Raw genomic sequence first — 18,042 nt, forward strand, 5'->3', positions numbered from 1 at the left:
CATTTTGCAGGATATAATTTAACATGGAACCTCTCCTGGAAATGGACATACTCTGCGCATTTCCAGGAGAGGTTCCATGTTAAATTATATCCTGCAAAATGACAGGCAACAACTCTCTTCCAGACGTTTAAAAACACTTTTCCGACTATTTTAAACAACTTTTCCCCGCCTTTCAAACACTTTTTCCTGGCTTATAGCCTGTCATTTTGCAGGATATAATTTAACATGGAACCTCTCCTGGAAATGGACATACTCTGCGCATTTCCAGGAGAGGTTCCATGTTAAATTATATCCTGCAAAATGACAGGCAACAACTCTCTTCCAGACGTTTAAAAACACTTTTCCGACTATTTTAAACAACTTTTCCCCGCCTTTCAAACACTTTTTCCTGGCTTATAGCCTGTCATTTTGCAGGATATAATTTAACATGGAACCTCTCCTGGAAATGGACATACTCTGCGCATTTCCAGGAGAGGTTCCATGTTAAATTATATCCTGCAAAATGACAGGCAACAACTCTCTTCCAGACGTTTAAAAACACTTTTCCGACTATTTTAAACAACTTTTCCCCGCCTTTCAAACACTTGTTCCTGGCTTATAGCCTGTCATTTTGCAGGATATAATTTAACATGGAACCTCTCCTGGAAATGGACATATTCTGTGCATTTCCAGGAGAGGTTACATGTTAAATGATATCCTGCAAAATGACAGGCTACAACTCTCTTCCAGACGTTTAAAAACACTTTCCCCGACCATTTAAACATTATTTATGGCTTGTAAAGTGCGGTGATGAGCCCTGACAGTATCATACTATTTAAAGGGTTACCAGGAGCATGAGAATATCCTCCACAGAAGGGGTGGTGGTGCCGTGAATAAGGCCGAATATGGATACCGATGTGCCGACGGTAAAGCACCGCAAAATCCACCCCCTTTAGGTTAACCAGGGGCATGGAGTTCTGTAGGGTGTGAACATCTGGGTTTAGTCCGTGGGGGAGTGCTTAAGTCCGGGAGTCCGGGGACTCACGGTGTGCAAGGTTATGGAGGTGCCCATGTCAGGGACACATGCTGGAGGTCTGTGGTCCGTCCTTTGGGGGTCTTGGAGGGGCCACAGAGAGGAGATTTCCCCGGTCTCTGTCCTGGATGAGTGAAATAAACAGAGTCTCCATGTCAGGGACACATGCTGGAGGTCTCTCTCCCGAGAGTGGACGTCCATTGCCTGTAAATTGGTCTAACATTAGGTCTGTCACTTTGGCTAACCGCACCACTGTCTGTCGTCTCCCGCAAGTGGACATCCATTGTCACTTTGGCTAACCGCACCACTGTCTGTCGTCTCCCGCAAGTGGACATCCATTGCCCCTAAATAGGGGAAGGTCCCGCGCTGACAGGGAGAACCAGAGGGCGCATTGCGCGTTCCCGCGTGCGGCGAACAGATCCGCCTCCGCCCTCCCGAACCGGCTCCAAACCTGGGCGATCAGCTCGGGGTGTAGGCTCCAGTCCTCCTGGCGAGGGCCTCCTCTGGACATGAGGTCTGCCCCTTTGTTCAACTCGCCGCGCACATACAGTGCTCTGATGGAGAGTAGGTGCGCGCGCGCCCAGATCAACAGCCTTCTTGCTGTGTTCAGAAGCTGCGCTGAGCGTACCCCGCCCTGGCGATTGATGTAGGCTGCCGCGGCTCTGTTGTCTGTGCGAATCAATACATGTTGATTCTGCAGCAGCGAGGCAAAATGCTGAATTACTCTCCGTACGGAGATCAATTCCAGCACGTTTATGTGGAAGGACATGTGAGCCGGCCACTGTCCCCCCACTGCCTGCGACATGCACGTTCCTCCCCACCCTGAGAGAGATGCGTCTGTGAACACCGAGATGTGTGACGTAACTCTGCCCAGGGCCACACCCTCTGACAGGACGTGGGGACTTTTCCAATAGGTTAAGTCTGAACCCACGGACAGAGGGATGACCACCATGCGCCTCCTCTGTCGCACGGGGTCGATGCGTAGGCGAATAAACCACCTCTGGAGTCTTCTCATGTGAAGGAGACCCAGGGGAATCACCCCGTGGTCGGCTGCCATCATGCCAAGCAGCCGCATCACGGAGAGGGCTGTCACCACGCTGCCGGGTGTGATGCGTCGAAGGAGAGCTGTCAGCGTCTCCACTCTCTGCCGTGAGAGTCGCGCTCTCATGCGGGCTGAGTTCAATTCCACACCCAGGTAAACAATACTCTGGGAGGGAAGAGGACAGCTCTTTTTCCAGTTTATCATGAAACCCAGCTTTGACAGATGCGATATGAGCTGTACCGTCTGTAAAGCCACTTCCTCCCTGGAGCGAGCCATCAGCAGCAGGTCGTTCAGGTAAAATAGTACTCTCATCCCTCCTCTATGTAGCGGCTGCAATGCCGTCTCTACACACTTCGAAAAGGTGCGAGGAGCCAGGGAATAACCGAACGGCAGACGGTTGTACTGGTACGATATTCCCCTGGAATGAAAACCGCAGGAATTTCCTGTGTTGTGGGATGATGGGTACGTGGAAGTATGCATCCTTTAGGTCTATAGAGGTGAACCAGTCTCCCTGGTGAACACACTCTAGCACCCTTTTGACCGTCAGCATGTGAAACGGCCTTTTCATTATTGCCTCGTTGGACGCTGACAGGTCGAGGATGGGTCTCATTCCCCCCGTCTTTTTCGGGATAAGGAAGTAGCGGGAGTAATATCCCTGATTTTCTTCCCCTCGGGGAACCCTGGAAATAGCCTCTTTCAACAGGAGTTCCCGTAGCTCTGCTTGGAGTGCCCGACACTGTTCCCGGGATGACAGGCGTGTCTCCTTTATCCCGTTGAACCCGCGGGGGGGGGAGGCGAACTGCAGGGTGTACCCTCTGCTGATCAGCCTGCTCATCCATCTGTCCATCAGACACACGCGCTGCCACTCCGAGAAACACTCTGAGAGCGGGCGCACATGCTCGAGATGTGTTGTGGTTGTCATGACGACGAGCCACGCCAGTGCCCTCGCCGCCGCTGCCCGTGAGGCAACCCAAGGTGGGCCTAGAGCGAAAGGGCTGTGAGGGGGCCTCCACACGCTGCGTTTCACTCCGACTCTCATCGTGAGGCGCGTACACGCTCAGAGGATGAGTAGAGGTGTGTGCAGTAATATCCACATGAGGCGTTACCACGGCGCTCATGGGCTTATTGTGACCGTGTGTAGGTGGCAGATCTCGGACAGAGGAATGCCGCGAGGTCTGTGGTTTAATAACCGAAAAGTTATAACCATCAGGCCCCCGCAGCGAACCCCGCTACCTACTAATCAACAGATTGGAGGCAGCTGGCGTAGTTACTGCGCTCTGTAACTTATTAACCGATAGATTAAAATGTGCAGGCTTTTGTAACGAACCCTGCTGGCTATTAACCGATAGGTCATAAGCAGCTGGTTCACCCAGAGTGGGGGATATGTGAAACCCATTTGAAACTGACGACAAAAGGTTGGAAATTAAGCTTCTTTTATTTCCTTCACACTCCCCCCCAAACCGTCAGGGCCGGCTCTGCTTCCTCGGCGGCTCTCGTGGAGCAGACGACGAACGGGAGTACTTTTCTTTTTTCTTTTCTGGTGGGGGGGCGGAGGCTCGGGACGGTGCCCCTGCCGCCGCCGACGGGCGAGTCTGCCGCCTCGGCTGTCTCTCTGCCTGCCGCTGTGGCCGGGTTGGCCGCTGCTGCTGCTGCTGCCGCTGGTGCCGCTGCCGCTGGTGCCGCTGCGGCTTCGCCGCAGGCTGGAGCCAGCCAACGTGCTGGCGGATATCATCCACCTGCTCCGCTGCCGCTTTCATGGCCTCTACCATGGCCAAAAACTGGGGTCCGAACAGCCCTTCCGAGCTGATCGGAGCGTCCAGCAAGACCTTCCTGGCCGGCTCTGTAACAGCCGCCTGTTGCAGCCAGAGGTGGCGCTGGATCTGCGTCATCCACGCTTCGATCCTCGCCTGGGAGACAGCCACGGACTCGCACAGCGTGAGCGCCTTGCTGGCCGCCTTGCCGATCTCCTCCGCCTCCTCTGGAGCCACGGTGGTGGACCGCTCCACCAGCGTAACCACCGAGTTTGCCAGCAACGCGATGTTGTTCGCCGCCGCAGACGCCTGAACCGCACACTGGTGCGCCCGGTCAGCCTGGCGGGCGACATACTGATCCTTGGGGGCGGCCAACACAGGGGCGCCGTCCGGCGACCAAGTTGGCCTGCTTAACCCCAAAGAACGCTGTCAAGTTCTGCTCCAGAGCGGGGGTGGTTGCGAAACCCTCGTCAGTGAATCCCTCCACCTTAGTGAAGGGAACAAAGGTGGGCACCGGAGCCCTCAGGGTCCTCGGGTTCGCCGCAGCCCCCTCCTGGTACCTCCTAATGGCTGGGAAGCGCGGCCAGATCAGGTCACTCCTGCCCGTCTGAACGCGGGAAAAAACTCCGGCCATGTCATCCAGAGCTACCTTTTCCCGTCCTAGGGGAACGAGGAGACCCTTGCAGGCTGCCGCCTTGCCGATGATCTCCGGCAGCTCCAGCATGATGCCCCCCAACGCCGGCAGTGCCGTGGCAACGGAGAAGGGGACCGCGTGCTCGGCCGCCATACCCGTACCTCGCTCCGACCCCGTCTCCCCCGTCCGGGGGAGAGGGGGGAGGGGAGAGCCGCATGGCGAGCCATGGAGGGAAACGGGGTAGGAGTCGTCCGACTCCTGCCCACCACTCGGCTCCAGAAACAGGCTGTCGTCCCTGTGCTCCTGGACTGGCCAGTCGTCCTCCTCAGCCGCGGCAGCTAGAGCGTCCGCTCTTCGCTGCCTGTCGGCTGATGGGAGACGGGCACAATGCGAACACGCGACCTGCTGGTTGAGAGCCGCGTACGCATGCTCTGGCCCCAGACAGGATTCGCATATCGCGTGTAGATCATAGCTCATGATGTACCCCGTTTTACATGAGGGACAATCACGGACACAATTGTTGCTCATGACTCTAATTCCTTTCCTGTGCTTCAGTACTCTGACGGTTGCTGAAGAAAAGAGGGAGCAGATTGCCGGGCCACCTTCCTATTTATACCGGAAGGAGGCCCGAGGGTGGGGCCCACCTTGCGGGTGGGCGTGGACTACAAGTGTTTCAGTGCTGCGCGGGGGCGCAGGGGGATTACCCAATAGCGATAGCCTTAGAGGGCGAAGCCATATACGAAATAGAACACCGAATGAACAGACTTACAAAACCCATAACCAGACAGACAACACTAAAACCGTGACATAAACCTAGGAGTGTCACACAATATCATTGATAAGATAATATAATTGACAACATAGCAGAACCCTCACAGAATTATTTAACTAAACTATAAAGACAACATATTACATATAACTGTGTGCATACACAATACACAAGATGGTGGCAAGCGCGCGCTACGCAGTATTTATTTATGTAACCATCTAGACGTTACACATTCTTGGCTATCACACACATCAGCCCTAGCTGATAAAATGTAATAATAACACACTCAATATGTCACACAACCGCTTTAAAACACTCCTTACACATGTTATCTTATAGTTTGGCCCAATTTGCTATGTTTTTGTACTATATACAGGACTGTCTCAGAAAATTAGAATATTGTGATAAAGTTCTTTATTTTCTGTAATGCAATTAAAAAAACAAAAATGTCATACATTCTGGATTCATTACAAATCAACTGAAATATTGCAAGCCTTTTATTATTTTAATATTGCTGATTATGGCATACAGCTTAAGAAAACTCAAATATCCTATCTCTAAATATTAGAATATCATGAAAAAGTATACTAGTAGGGTGTTCAACGAATCACTTGAATCGTCTAATTAACTCGAAACACCTGCAAGGGTTTCCTGAGCCTTGAAAAACACTCAGCTTGGTTCAGTAAACTAAATCACAAGTATGGGGAAGACTGCTGATCTGACTGCTGTCCAGAGGACCGTCATTGACACCCTCCATCAGGAGGGTAAGACACAATAAGAAATTTCTCAAAGAGCAAGCTGTTCACAGAGTGCAGTTTCAAAGCACATCCACAAAAAGTCTGTTGGAAGGGGGAAATGTGGCAGGAAACGCTGCACAACCAAGAGAGATGACCGCAGCCTTAACAGCATTGTGAAGAAGAGTCGCTTCCAGAATTTGGGGGAGCTTCAAAGACAGTGGACTGAAGCTGGAGTCCAGGTATCAAAAGTCACTGTTCACAGACGTGTCTGGGAAATGGGCTACAATAGCCGTATTCCCATGGTCAAGCCACTTCTGAACTCAAGACAACGGAAGAGGCGTCTGACTTGGGCTAAGGAAAAGAAGCACTGGACAGTTGCACAGTGGTCCAAAGTCCTCTTTTCAGACGAAAGCAAGTTTTGTATTTCATTTGGAAGTCAAGGCGCCAGAGTCTGGAGAAAGACTGGAGAGGAGCAAAATCCAAGTTGCTTGAAATCCAGTGTGAAGTTCCCACAGTCAGCGATGGTTTGGGGAGCCATGTCAGCTGCTGGTGTTGGTCCACTGTGTTTCATCAAGCCCAGAGTAAATGCAGCTGTGTACCAAGAGATTTTAGAGCACTACATGCTTCCGTCTGCTGAAAAGCTCTATGGAGATGAGGAATTCATTTTCCAGCATGATCTGGCACCTGCCCACAGTGCCAAAACCACCAGTAACTGGTGTACTGACCATGGCATTACTGTCCTCGATTGGCCTGCAAATTCCCCTGACCTGAACCCCATAGAGAATATGTGGGGTATTGTGAAGAAGAAGCTGAAAGACACCAGACCCAACAATGCTAATGAGCTAAAGGCCGCTATTGAAGCATCCTGGGCATCCATAACACCTCAGCAATGCCACAGGCTGATTGCCTCCATGCCACGCCGCATTGATGCAGTAATCCGTGCAAAAGGATTCCCAACCAAGTACTGAGTGCATTAATGGACATTTTCAAATGTTTGATTGTGTTTTGCTGTTATAAATCTTTTTTTTTTTACTTGGTCTGAGGAACTATTCTAATTTTTTGAGATAGGATTTTTGAGTTTTCTTAAGCTGTATGCCATAATCAGCAATATTAAAATAATAAAAGGCTTGCAATATTTCAGTTGATTTGTAATGAATCCAGAATGTATGACATTTTTGTTTTTTTAATTGCATTACAGAAAATAAAGAACTTTATCACAATATTCAAATTTTCTGAGACAGTCCTGTACATACCTGATAAAAGGGAAGAATTTTGACAAGAGTCAAAGTTAGGATTCATTCTCCGGTACTTTACTCGAGTGAGGAAAGTGCCGCGAAACCCCCCAGATATGTGGGCGGAGACAAGAGCAATCGATCTCCGTCTCCCAGATCAAGGCCATCTAGTCGATCACAGTTTAACAGATCACACGTCTCCAAAACGAACACAAACAAGCGCAGACAGAATACCTTCTCATCCTTTCCAAACATCCTACAATTAAACTATATTAACAAAGGTCAAAGGTAACAGTTAAACGTAAACAATACGAAAACAATCTATTACATGGCGCAGTGGGATGTGCGTAGGTGATTGGATCAGGGGTCACAGGTTCAAACCCCTCTGCAGTCAGCATGTCGTTGTGTCCCTGGGCAAGACACTTCACCCCAAATTGCTCCTGTGGGGATTGTCCACAGTATGTAAGTCTAAAAAGTAATACACATTCGCCTGACACACACTTCCTCCTCCCGTGAGAACCAGCCCCTGGCGTCCCGGCGACGCGCCCACTAAAAAGCATCTGGGCGCGCCGCGACAGGTGAATATGCAGATGAGGCTTAATGAACCACACCCTCAAACCCAACATAACAGTGGACACTAACTGCAGTTGCGTGGTTAATATACACGTATCATAGTTAATTTCATTTCATGATAAACAACATGCCTTAAACCTTTTGCCCTGCCACTATAGTTTAGAAAAACGCCTTAAATCAATATGCGGCCGTGACAGGTTGTCTAAAAATAAAACAGTTGGTTAAAAGACATCTTATTGAGTTTTTTTTTTCGGCATTGCATTTGATATGGAGGAAATCCAAAAGCAACAGAAAGTAATCAGGTTACATTACTTTTTTACTCGCTTAACCCTGATTATCATTTTATCATGTTTAACAGAAGACAAAAAAAGAAATCAACTTTTATACAATTCATCCTGAGGATAAATAAATATGTTTTTGTGGAGACGATTGTTGTTTCCAAATAGCATGGAGTGAGGGATTTTCAAGTAATCTGCTCTACTTCCAAGTAAATGTCATCAGAGAAAGGCCACTAGATGAAAAAAAAAAGCCAAATAACCAATGAACAACCAATCTTCCTAATATTGCTTCAGCAGTAAGTTAATGAATAACAATTAAATAAATCAAAGTAATGGAAATATTTCACTTGAAAAGACAAAACACTTCAGTTGATGATCAAAGTGAGAAGCATTAACCCTCTCTGTCTGCAGACATTGTTATGATAAAACCAAGAAATATTTCATGCTGGACCAACCTGCCATCCCAAAATGAAAGTATTAAAAAGATTACATTTCCTAAGAGCGTTGCAATTCTTAACAAACTAAGTCAATATTAGCTTTGGAATACAGGATGTTGTCATTAATCCTCTGGTACCAGCAGCATTTCTTGTTGGGAGAATGGCTGACCTCCTTAAAGTCCTTTGTTAGAAAATACCAATGCAATGAATTTACACCATGATCTAAACCCTGCACACCATTTGCACTGAAAACACTGAAACACTGACTTTAATGATATGCATTATTTCAACAAATGTCATATAAGGTTAGTTGAAAGCAATAATATTAATTTGAACCTAATCTTTTTTATTGAAACATACTATTATTCCTTTAACTAACCGAATACAATTATGTGTTAGTTATTGACATAATACATTTGAAAAGTCAACGGTTCAGTTTTTTCAGTAGTATAACTTTAGGATCAATTTCACCAACGTGAGTGAAGTGTTTGGAGATAAGCAACTGCATACACTGACTTTAATTAAATGTATGATGTCAACAGATTTCACATAACTGTATTTGGTTAGTTGAAAGCAATAATATTAAGTCTAAATACAAAATATTAGGTTCAACTTAATATTATCAATCAATCAACAACTTTATTAATCCCGCAAGGGGCAATTGGTTATGAGCAGCAGCTTATGTCATGTACACAGGCAGGAACATACAAGAAGAAAACACACAGATACACCCGGGAGCACAGATTTGGATAATTCCAATTTACACTATAAATAGTTCATAGCATCACAGTACTAAATAAATAAATAAATAAATAATCAAGTTAAAAGCCTTTCAAGAATTTAAAAGTTTAAGTGCAGAAGGGATGAATGATTTTGAAAAGCGATTAGTCCTTTGAGCAGGTAGAGCATATCTACGCCCTGATGGCAACAGACGAAATTCATGTGAAAGTACATGACATGGAGAGTTCAGAATGCTCTCTGCTTTCCGCAGAATCTGTTGGTTACAGAAGGAATTTAAGTCTCTCTGTTTCACGCCGAGGATCTTGGAGCAGGTTTTCTAATATTATTGCTTTCAACTGACCCAGGGGTCTGCAACCTGCGGCTCTGGAGCCGCATGCAGCTCTTTAAGCCCTCTGCTATTTAAAATGTTGTTGCACGGTTGAAAATGTTTTGTATCTTGTATTTTGAGGTGATACTGTGGCACATAAATAAAAACAAAACAGTTTTAATTAGGTCAACTAAAATATGCGTCACATCCTGCTACGGTCCCGCGCCAGCACTTTTTATTGCAGGTGAATAACCTGACCCCCGACTCGATGAGCAAACTATGGATAAATCAAAGACAAGAAAACCGGAGGAACACAGAGGGTTTAATTCTGCGTGGTTAGAGTTATCTGCTTTCACAACAAACAATGCTGGTTTACCGGTATGTTTGATATGTGTAGAGAAGTTGTCAAAGGTGCTGCAGCCTTTACGTATTGAGGAGAAAAACGGAAGAAGAAGACAGCTGACGATCTTCTGTCATAATTCAATCAGTTAACTGTTAGGGAGGGTGGAAAAGGTAGGACCCAAATGCAGTATTAACAAAAAGCGAGCTTTATTTGACAAAAAGCTAGCTTTATTTGACAAAAAGCGAGCTTTATTTGAAAAAAAGCCGATGAAAAAAGAAAACAAGAAACAAACTTAACATTGCCAAAACAGGGGAGCATGAGTAAAGAATCCAGGATCAAAAACTTCAAGGACAAACATGGAGCGTGACGTGAAGGGAAGACAAACAATGAACCGACAGGGGAACACAGGGAAAGACAAGACTAAATACAGTAAAGGTAAAGGAGGGAGAAACACAAGGGCAACAGGTGAACACAATGGGAAACTAACGACAGGAAGGCACACACAGGAAGCAGGACCAGACAAGACACAAGGAGGAAAACATGAGACAGGGAACACAGAACAGCTAAATAAACCCAAAACTTAACACATGAAACTCAAATCATTACATTAACTATGTTTAGGGTGCAGCTATGTTTTATTTATTTCAAAGTGGGCCCATTTTAATATAATTTATTTTCTTCAAATGTGCAGAGGACTCCCCAAGTGCTGTGTTGATTAATTATAAAGTAGGCCTGTGTATTTATTTTGTGTATTTCTCCTTATAAGAGTTATTTGTTTATTATTAGAAGTTAACAGTTTTCTATAATTTAATAAATACAAATAAATGCAAATAAACTCTAGTTTTTGTCTATGATACAACAATATATACAACTTTATAAGCTATCAAGTTATTACATATGTTTTGCAGCTCCAGATAAAATAAATTGGTGGAACGGGGCAAAATGGCTCTTTTGGTCCAAAAGGTTGCAGACCCCTGAACTAACCTAATACAGTTATGTAAAACCTGTTGACATAATATATTTAATTCAAGTCAGTGTTTCAATTTCTTCCGTGTGCAGTATAAAGCAAACTCATGTAATCTCGTTTTTTCCTTGGTCGTTTTGTGTCTGCAGGCAAAGAGATGATCGAGATGTACTTTGACTTCCGCCTGTTCCGCCTGTGGAAAAGCCATCAGCACTCCAAGCTGCTGGACTACGAAGACCTCTTGTGATTTGATCCACGTTGCGTTGGCTTGTTGGCCGGTTATCTCCCTTGTGAGCCTGCTGAAGGGCTGAGGCCTGAGAGGCTCTGTCCACAGCTGGAGCAGCCGCACAGCTGGATATTTTTCCCTCTGGAGCGACAGGGTGGCCCTGTAGATTCAGCCCAGCAGTGTACTTTTTTTCCCATACCGATTTTCACTTTCTGCCTATCTCAGAGAAAAGAGAAAGAGGGGGACAAGAAAAAGGAGGAGAGGCGCAGGACTCATCATCCTAAAGAAGATGCTTACTGCAGTTAGACTCCTGAGAACGTTAAGCGTAACGAGGGACAGCTGAGAACAGGGAGAACTCCTTCCTGAGTTTTCTCTCTTAGCCAACCTATCTGCTGCTTTAAGATGGAGGCGTATAAGGATGGTGGTGTTTTCTTTATCAGGTGTGTGCTTACTGCAGCCTTAGCAAATAGATGTCCAGCATCTATCGCTATGTGAAAATACAGGCTTTAGTCTTACTAATTAATTAAAAGTTGTGTTTTTAACACAGCTTTAAAGAAATGTATTAGGATTCCGTACAGACTGTTGTATTGACTCAGGTTCAGTCCCTTGTTTGATACTGACAATTGTCCTCACCGTCGGCACATACTGTAGATCCTTCATACTTCACACACAGTCATCCTCAGTGAACGCTATGACTGTCAGGGATGTCATATTTTAACCTTGAGGGAAAAGAGATTGTATCCTTTTCTTTAAGTCTTTCAGGTCAACCATGCATTCATGTTTGATCACTTTACTGCATCGCATTAGACCAACACAGCCGACCGTTTGGGTTGCATGAGTGCTCTTGAATTTATTTATTTTCTGCGGATTTGATGAGAAACCATGAAGACTTCCTGCCCCTCATTTGTTTTAGATTAAAGTTGAGGGATGATTCAGGGGAGGGATTTCATTGTAATTTATATTCTTATTATATCTACTATTACTATTATTTGATATGTGCCATTCGTTAACACATGCTTCCAGTAAGCTTTCCTGTGCACTGTAAATGGCTCACTGAGCAACAGAGGACATACAATAATATTTCGTAAGGACATTTTTAGTCCTACAATAAAGTGTTTGAGCATTACCTATATCCTCATTGCCATTGAAGATATAAGACAGGCTATTAGATATTATTGAAGTAGGTAAATGTCTTAATGATACTGTTATTTAGTGTGACTGCATAGAACAATACTCGCTGCTTTGGAAGTGTGTCTAATACCGGGCTGAAGCCCTTTAGGCACACTTAACTGTATTAGGTTACTGTAGTTGTAAGCATAATATTAAGTTTAAATACAAAAATATTAGGTTTAACTTAATAGTATTGCTTTCAACTAACCTAATACAGTTATGCGAAATCTGTTGACATAATACATTTAATTAAAGTCAACATTTCAGTTATTTCAGTGTAGATGAAGGACGAGGCAACATTGGTACTGTCACAGCCGGGTTCTGATTCACTCTGTATTCAAATGATTGGTTTAATATCATGATTGAGGTCTGTGCTAGTGTTGCTTCAACCTTAATACTGCAGCCAGCTCATGTCGAGTCACAAAGTAAGCATTTAAGCAGATTACTGTCAGAATACTGAATCTGTATACAAATAAGAGTGTTTTGGTATTCAATTTGTCAGACGAGACTGGTTAACTTTCAGAGCCCAATTGCAGCACAGGTTTATAGGTTTATAATGACCAAAGTATAAAATAGCTGCTATTTCTAATTTAGTTAGTTTAGTAAAGAGTCTTATTACCGCAAATTCTAAACTTTATTTTATTTATGATATGTCTACTGCACTCTGCTGCTTACAGTTTCTCTTGTTTCATTCAATTTACAATGGCTTCCACTTTGCCATCTTTCGTGTGTGGGGAAGTAGGGTTTTGATAGCAACAAAAAGCATTCATATTTTTCACAAGTTTGGTTCAACAGAATAATCTAGAGATATTTATACCACTTTTAGTTTTTTTTAAGTTTATAAGCTAACGTTAGGCTATAAACAAGCTACATCACGATTTCAAGGCTGCAAATTGTCACCGCTAAGCTAAGGACGGCTAATGTTTGGCATGATGACATTTGGAGGTGGAAGAAGTACTCAGATCTTGTACTTGAGTAAAATGAGTAGAGTGTAGGAATACTCCGTTACAAGTAAAAGTCCTGCAATCAAAATGTTACTCAAGTGAAAGTACAAAAGTACTGCCATCAAAATCTACTTAAAGTACCAAAAGTAAAAGTAGTCATTGTGCAGATTGGTCCATTTCAGAATAATATATATGATATGTTTTATAATGATTGATCATGAAAGTGTTCTCAAAGCTGGTAAAGGTGGAGCTAGTTTGAATGACTGCAGGGTAGCTTGTGAATTTACTCCAGGTGGAACTAAAGTCTGATTTAACACTTGATTATATTTCACATCATTAATCCAAATCTGTAAAGTAACTAAAGATATTAAATAAATGTAGTGGAGTAATAGTGCAATATTTACAAAATTGTTCTTAAGTACAATACTTGAGTAGATGTACATAGTTACTATCCACCTTTGGTTATCTAATTCAGACACTTTTTAGCTACCGCCGTTTTTATGACACGTATAAGCTTTTTTTTTTTTTAAAGTCATTTATGAGTGGAGTGTTTACTGACGTAGTTCACGTTTTAGAACCAAACGTGAAAATCTCCTCAGCTTTTGTTGATGTCTTTCGTTGTTTGTAAACTGTCTTATTTCCGCCTTTTAACCACAAACACACTAAATATACCATTGGCTTTAAGATGAGGGAACCGGAAGTGCTAACTCATTTACGAGTTTTAGGACTCATTCCTGCCCCCCTTTATCTAGCTACCGTCAATACAAAAAGTCAACACTTACATGGATGGAATTAGTGCCGTGGAAATGTGCACTATGCTGAATGCCAAATCAATATCTTGGTAAAATCATGTGAAATGTTGCAGGTTGGTCCATGTCTGCAAAGTATTCCACTCAGCCTTTTGTTTGTGCTGGCCATGAAATCTGCAATTATTGCAACACTGACTTTATTTCAAATGTGTTAGTAGAGTATATCTCTTAGATAATGCCAGTAGGTGCTCTTGGTAACATTGCTTGTTCACTAAATGTATACAACACTTAAATATTCATTAATATTTAATTAAACAGCACGGCCCTTTCTCTTTGGACTGGTGCATTGTAGCGCAGATGCTAACGTTTCTCAGAGGCTGGCTCCTGCGAGATAAACTATGCTGTGTTTGCTCAGTGAGCTCTTTGCCTAGAGGTAGGATCTGTGCGTGTTATTGTGTGCATATTCAGGATTTTGCCTCATTCTGAAATGTATTTGTTTAAGCTCTCCAAATCTTCCTCCTGTAGCAATGTGTGAATATTTCTGTAAGATTTTTCTAAATCTGTAAAATGTACAAGATAGAAAACATTGTTTAAGGTATTGTATTGGTCTTTAAGATATAAGGATTTAAATGTTGTTGATAAACTGTGGATGATGAAAGGAAACCTGACTGCATATACAGCATATAGTATATATATTTATATCGAGGACTGTTCTGCTTTCTCCTCTCCCACAAACCCCCAAGCCTACTAACATGACTGTTCAATTTTACTGCATCTCACCACGACCAGGGGCGGACTGGCCATTTGTAGAATCTGGAGAACCACAGAACGGCCGGTCGTCAAGGGCCGTTGACGGCCGGCCGGCCCTTTAAAAAAAAAAAAATGTGTTTAACATCATCATTTAAGTTGCGCTGTCGGCCGACAGAGGGCGACAGCGGCCGCTAATGCAGTTGTGTGGTTCTTATCTGTCAAATAATCACACACGAAGAAGAAAAAAGACCGCCCACACGAAGAGAAGGGAGGATTAGACGTCGGCAAGAGAAAAAAAGGTGAAGTCACTCGCAGGTGAAGCATATAAATGTCGCAAATTGACAGACCTTTTTGGCAGCAGCTTAGAACAAGTGCAAAATGATGAAGAGAATGATGAGGGCGTGAGTTCAGATACACAGCCAGGCCAGCCTCCTGTGTTCATGATAAGGGACAGAGTTGAGCTGGTTGAAGAACCAGCTCAACCTGCACACAAGTGCAGGGCAAGAGCAAGAAGTGGGTGAGAATGATCCCTTGAACTCAGTGGCGTTTTCTCCTGGAGTTTTTTTTGGATTGTAGTTATAATTTTAATAAATAAATAAAAACACTTCGTTTAGTTTCGGTAATTATTCTGCCGGCCCATCTCTCCCCCATTCTCATTGAGTATTTTACATAGAGTGAAACAGCGCTCCTCTAGATGTTATGGTGAAACAGTAGATTGCACTCTCTGTTGCGAGAGGAGGCTATCCGAAATTGGCTTCCCTTGGTGAAAAAAAATTGAGGGATTGACCAATCAGATAAAGCTCACGCCATGCCTCACAATCCAATCAAATCACATCAACGTCAGTTGGTACTGTAACTGTCATCACCTCCCTTAAAAAGTAGCAAGCAACTGAAGCAAGTGCAATTATGGAGGCTGGAGATTTTCATCCAAAATTAATTTTTCGCTACAGGCCGCTACAGGCAGCAGCAACTAAAAATGAAATCTGATGACAGGCCAGTGCCCAAACTGGAGCTGTGTACAGAGGAAAAAAGGAGAGAATCGGACGTAAAACTTTAAATAATAAACTGGATTTCGAACATTTGACATTTCATGTGGCTGGACTGGGTCAATTTCCAGGGCTGAATTTTAGTCCCAGTCCGCCCCTGGCCACGACGCATATAATCTGCTGCTGTGTTGGATAAAAAGCAAGTGTAGTTAGATTAAGAACATTGACAAGAGCTTTATGAGTTCCTAATTATTTTTCCGATAACAATGAAAATAATTTATGCTGAAGATTCCTGATAACGTCTCATGTTGTAGCTCACAGCAACACTGGTAATATTGTGAAAGAGCCCAACAATAGAGTGTTAAAATGCATTCTCATGAAACGCGGTAAAATGGCACTGGCTTTGTGTTTGAAAGGGGAGAGTTCTGCCATCGTACTACGAGGAAGAGTTATCCTCGGCACCGCGCACTGTTAGAAACTGTCGTCTAGCTCGAAGTTCAAATCTTTCAACTTTGACTTTGATTGCCGCTAACCTTTATAACAGCTGCACAAGCTAGCAGGGTAGGTAACCATAGAAACAAACTAAACTGGCTGTTTCACCTCAAGCCTCTGTGCTTAACCTCGTGGTGAGCAAACTCCAACGTGTATCATGCGAATGCAGCTTTAGAAAGCAAACTGTATCATTAGCACTATCTGGCTAACTTAGCTGATAACATAGTCCAAAACACAACATTAGCAGTGTTCTGTTCAGTTACTGTATGTGAAGCATTTTGGAATCAAGGCTTGCTAAGGACAACATAAACTACACTTTAAACACCCCGACCACTTATGGTTCTATTCCCAAAATAATGTAAAGTTGAAATTAAAAGTAACACGGCCAAATCTAAAATGTGTCTACACATGACCCAGGTGCATTTATATCTGAATCTGCAGTAAAAACACAGCAAGGATGTAGGACTTCTTTCTTTAATAAAAGCATGCATATTACACATTTAAACATTTAAATATTTTGCCCTGAATTTGTTACGACTAAAACTAAATTGGTTTGATATATAAGCTATGTACATTTGATATTTCTCCTAATCCTCTTTGGTCTAACATGTTGAGACTCAAGATCGACATACTATCACATAAATTACTTATGGCGAACATAGCAAAACCTTTTATCGAGCTCACAGAAAGCAACATCATCATACATTTGAAGTTGTAGGCCTTACACCTAAATAAGTCTTGTTTGGTATTTTTTTTCATGTGATTAGCGAAACCCTCAGAATTGGTATTAACTGTAAAATGACAGTGAACGTTTTAACCTAAAAAGTACCCAGATAAGTTGCTCTCATATGTAAGCTAAAAACCTCAGTATGGATAAGAGGAACATGAGAGTGATAATTATTAGTGGGTTTGTTGAGAGACACCCTCTTTAACATAGTCATTTTACTCATGTGATGACTATGGTGCGTACAGTAGAAGCATTGGAGAAAAGGGACAAAGTGATAGAGGAGTTGGCAGGATAACCTCTGAGTCGTGAAGGGACAATCTTGGCAAAATTGTTTGGACAGACAACCTCAGCCACAGACATAACTCAGAAGTCAGCAGACTCTTTAAAGAAGACTTGTATTTATAATAACGCAGTTTGAGCAAGCGAGCGATACACAGTTTGACATTAAACCCGCCACTTCTATTCCCTGAGAATATAATTACACAAATCAAGACATTGATCTTTGAACGTGTCCTGTTATTTCCCAAAGGAAACAGTGTGTCACCATTATGCAAAGAGAACATTTCCCCCAGTTTGATGGATTATTAATAAACTGGGTTGTGACTTCCCTGCTGCTGTTGCTGGTTTTGTGTAGACTGCCGGATTGAGTTTGATGAAGGTGATGGATTGATTGCCCTGACACCTCTAGTCAAGCTGGGATTGTATTTTGGGAAGAGTGGAAAATAATGTGTTTACATAACGTCTGTTTCACTTTGCATCAACTTCTAAGTCTTTAACTGAGCATTTTGGAAACATTTTCTTAGACTAACAGACTGTAGACCAGATAACGGTTATATAAGGTTCAAAGGTTAATCATCCATGTGTCTTGATATAAAGTATTGTTGATTATAGAAGGTACAATAGCAAATAACATTACCTTGTATCTGGTGATTTTGATATTAGGAAAAGTTAATAACAGTGTTGGGTTGTTCCTCAGAGACACTATACAGTAGATGGAACTTTAATCCAATTTGTGTCTGAACTTCTGTCAAGAATATTGTTGCATTGCATAATGTTGATTCTAAAAATATTGTTTTTCCATTAAACCTGAACTCTAAACAGTATGTTTTTTTTATTATTGATTGAGTTGTGATGACAATAGAAATGGTCAGAGGTCTGCTTTCATTTTTTGTAACTTA

At 43.3% G+C, this 18,042-nt stretch overlaps 1 protein-coding gene across 1 annotated transcript in view; it reads left to right on the forward strand.

Annotated features, from left to right (window-relative positions):
* Positions 1-15,263, forward strand: part of nsmfb (NMDA receptor synaptonuclear signaling and neuronal migration factor b) — a gene marked incomplete at its 5' end in the record, with an annotated part of 108,672 nt that extends 93,409 nt beyond the window's left edge. Inside the window, one exon of the mRNA XM_079689890.1 lies at positions 10,970-15,263. Coding sequence (XP_079546016.1) covers positions 10,970-11,067 — 98 coding nt within the window. The 3' untranslated portion in view covers positions 11,068-15,263. The remainder of the gene's footprint in view (positions 1-10,969) is intronic.
* Between the last annotated feature and the right edge of the window lie 2,779 nt (positions 15,264-18,042).

The sequence above is a fragment of the Notothenia rossii genome (genome assembly GCF_949606895.1).
Source record: "Notothenia rossii genome assembly, chromosome: 6".
Taxonomy (NCBI): Eukaryota; Metazoa; Chordata; class Actinopteri; order Perciformes; family Nototheniidae; genus Notothenia; species Notothenia rossii.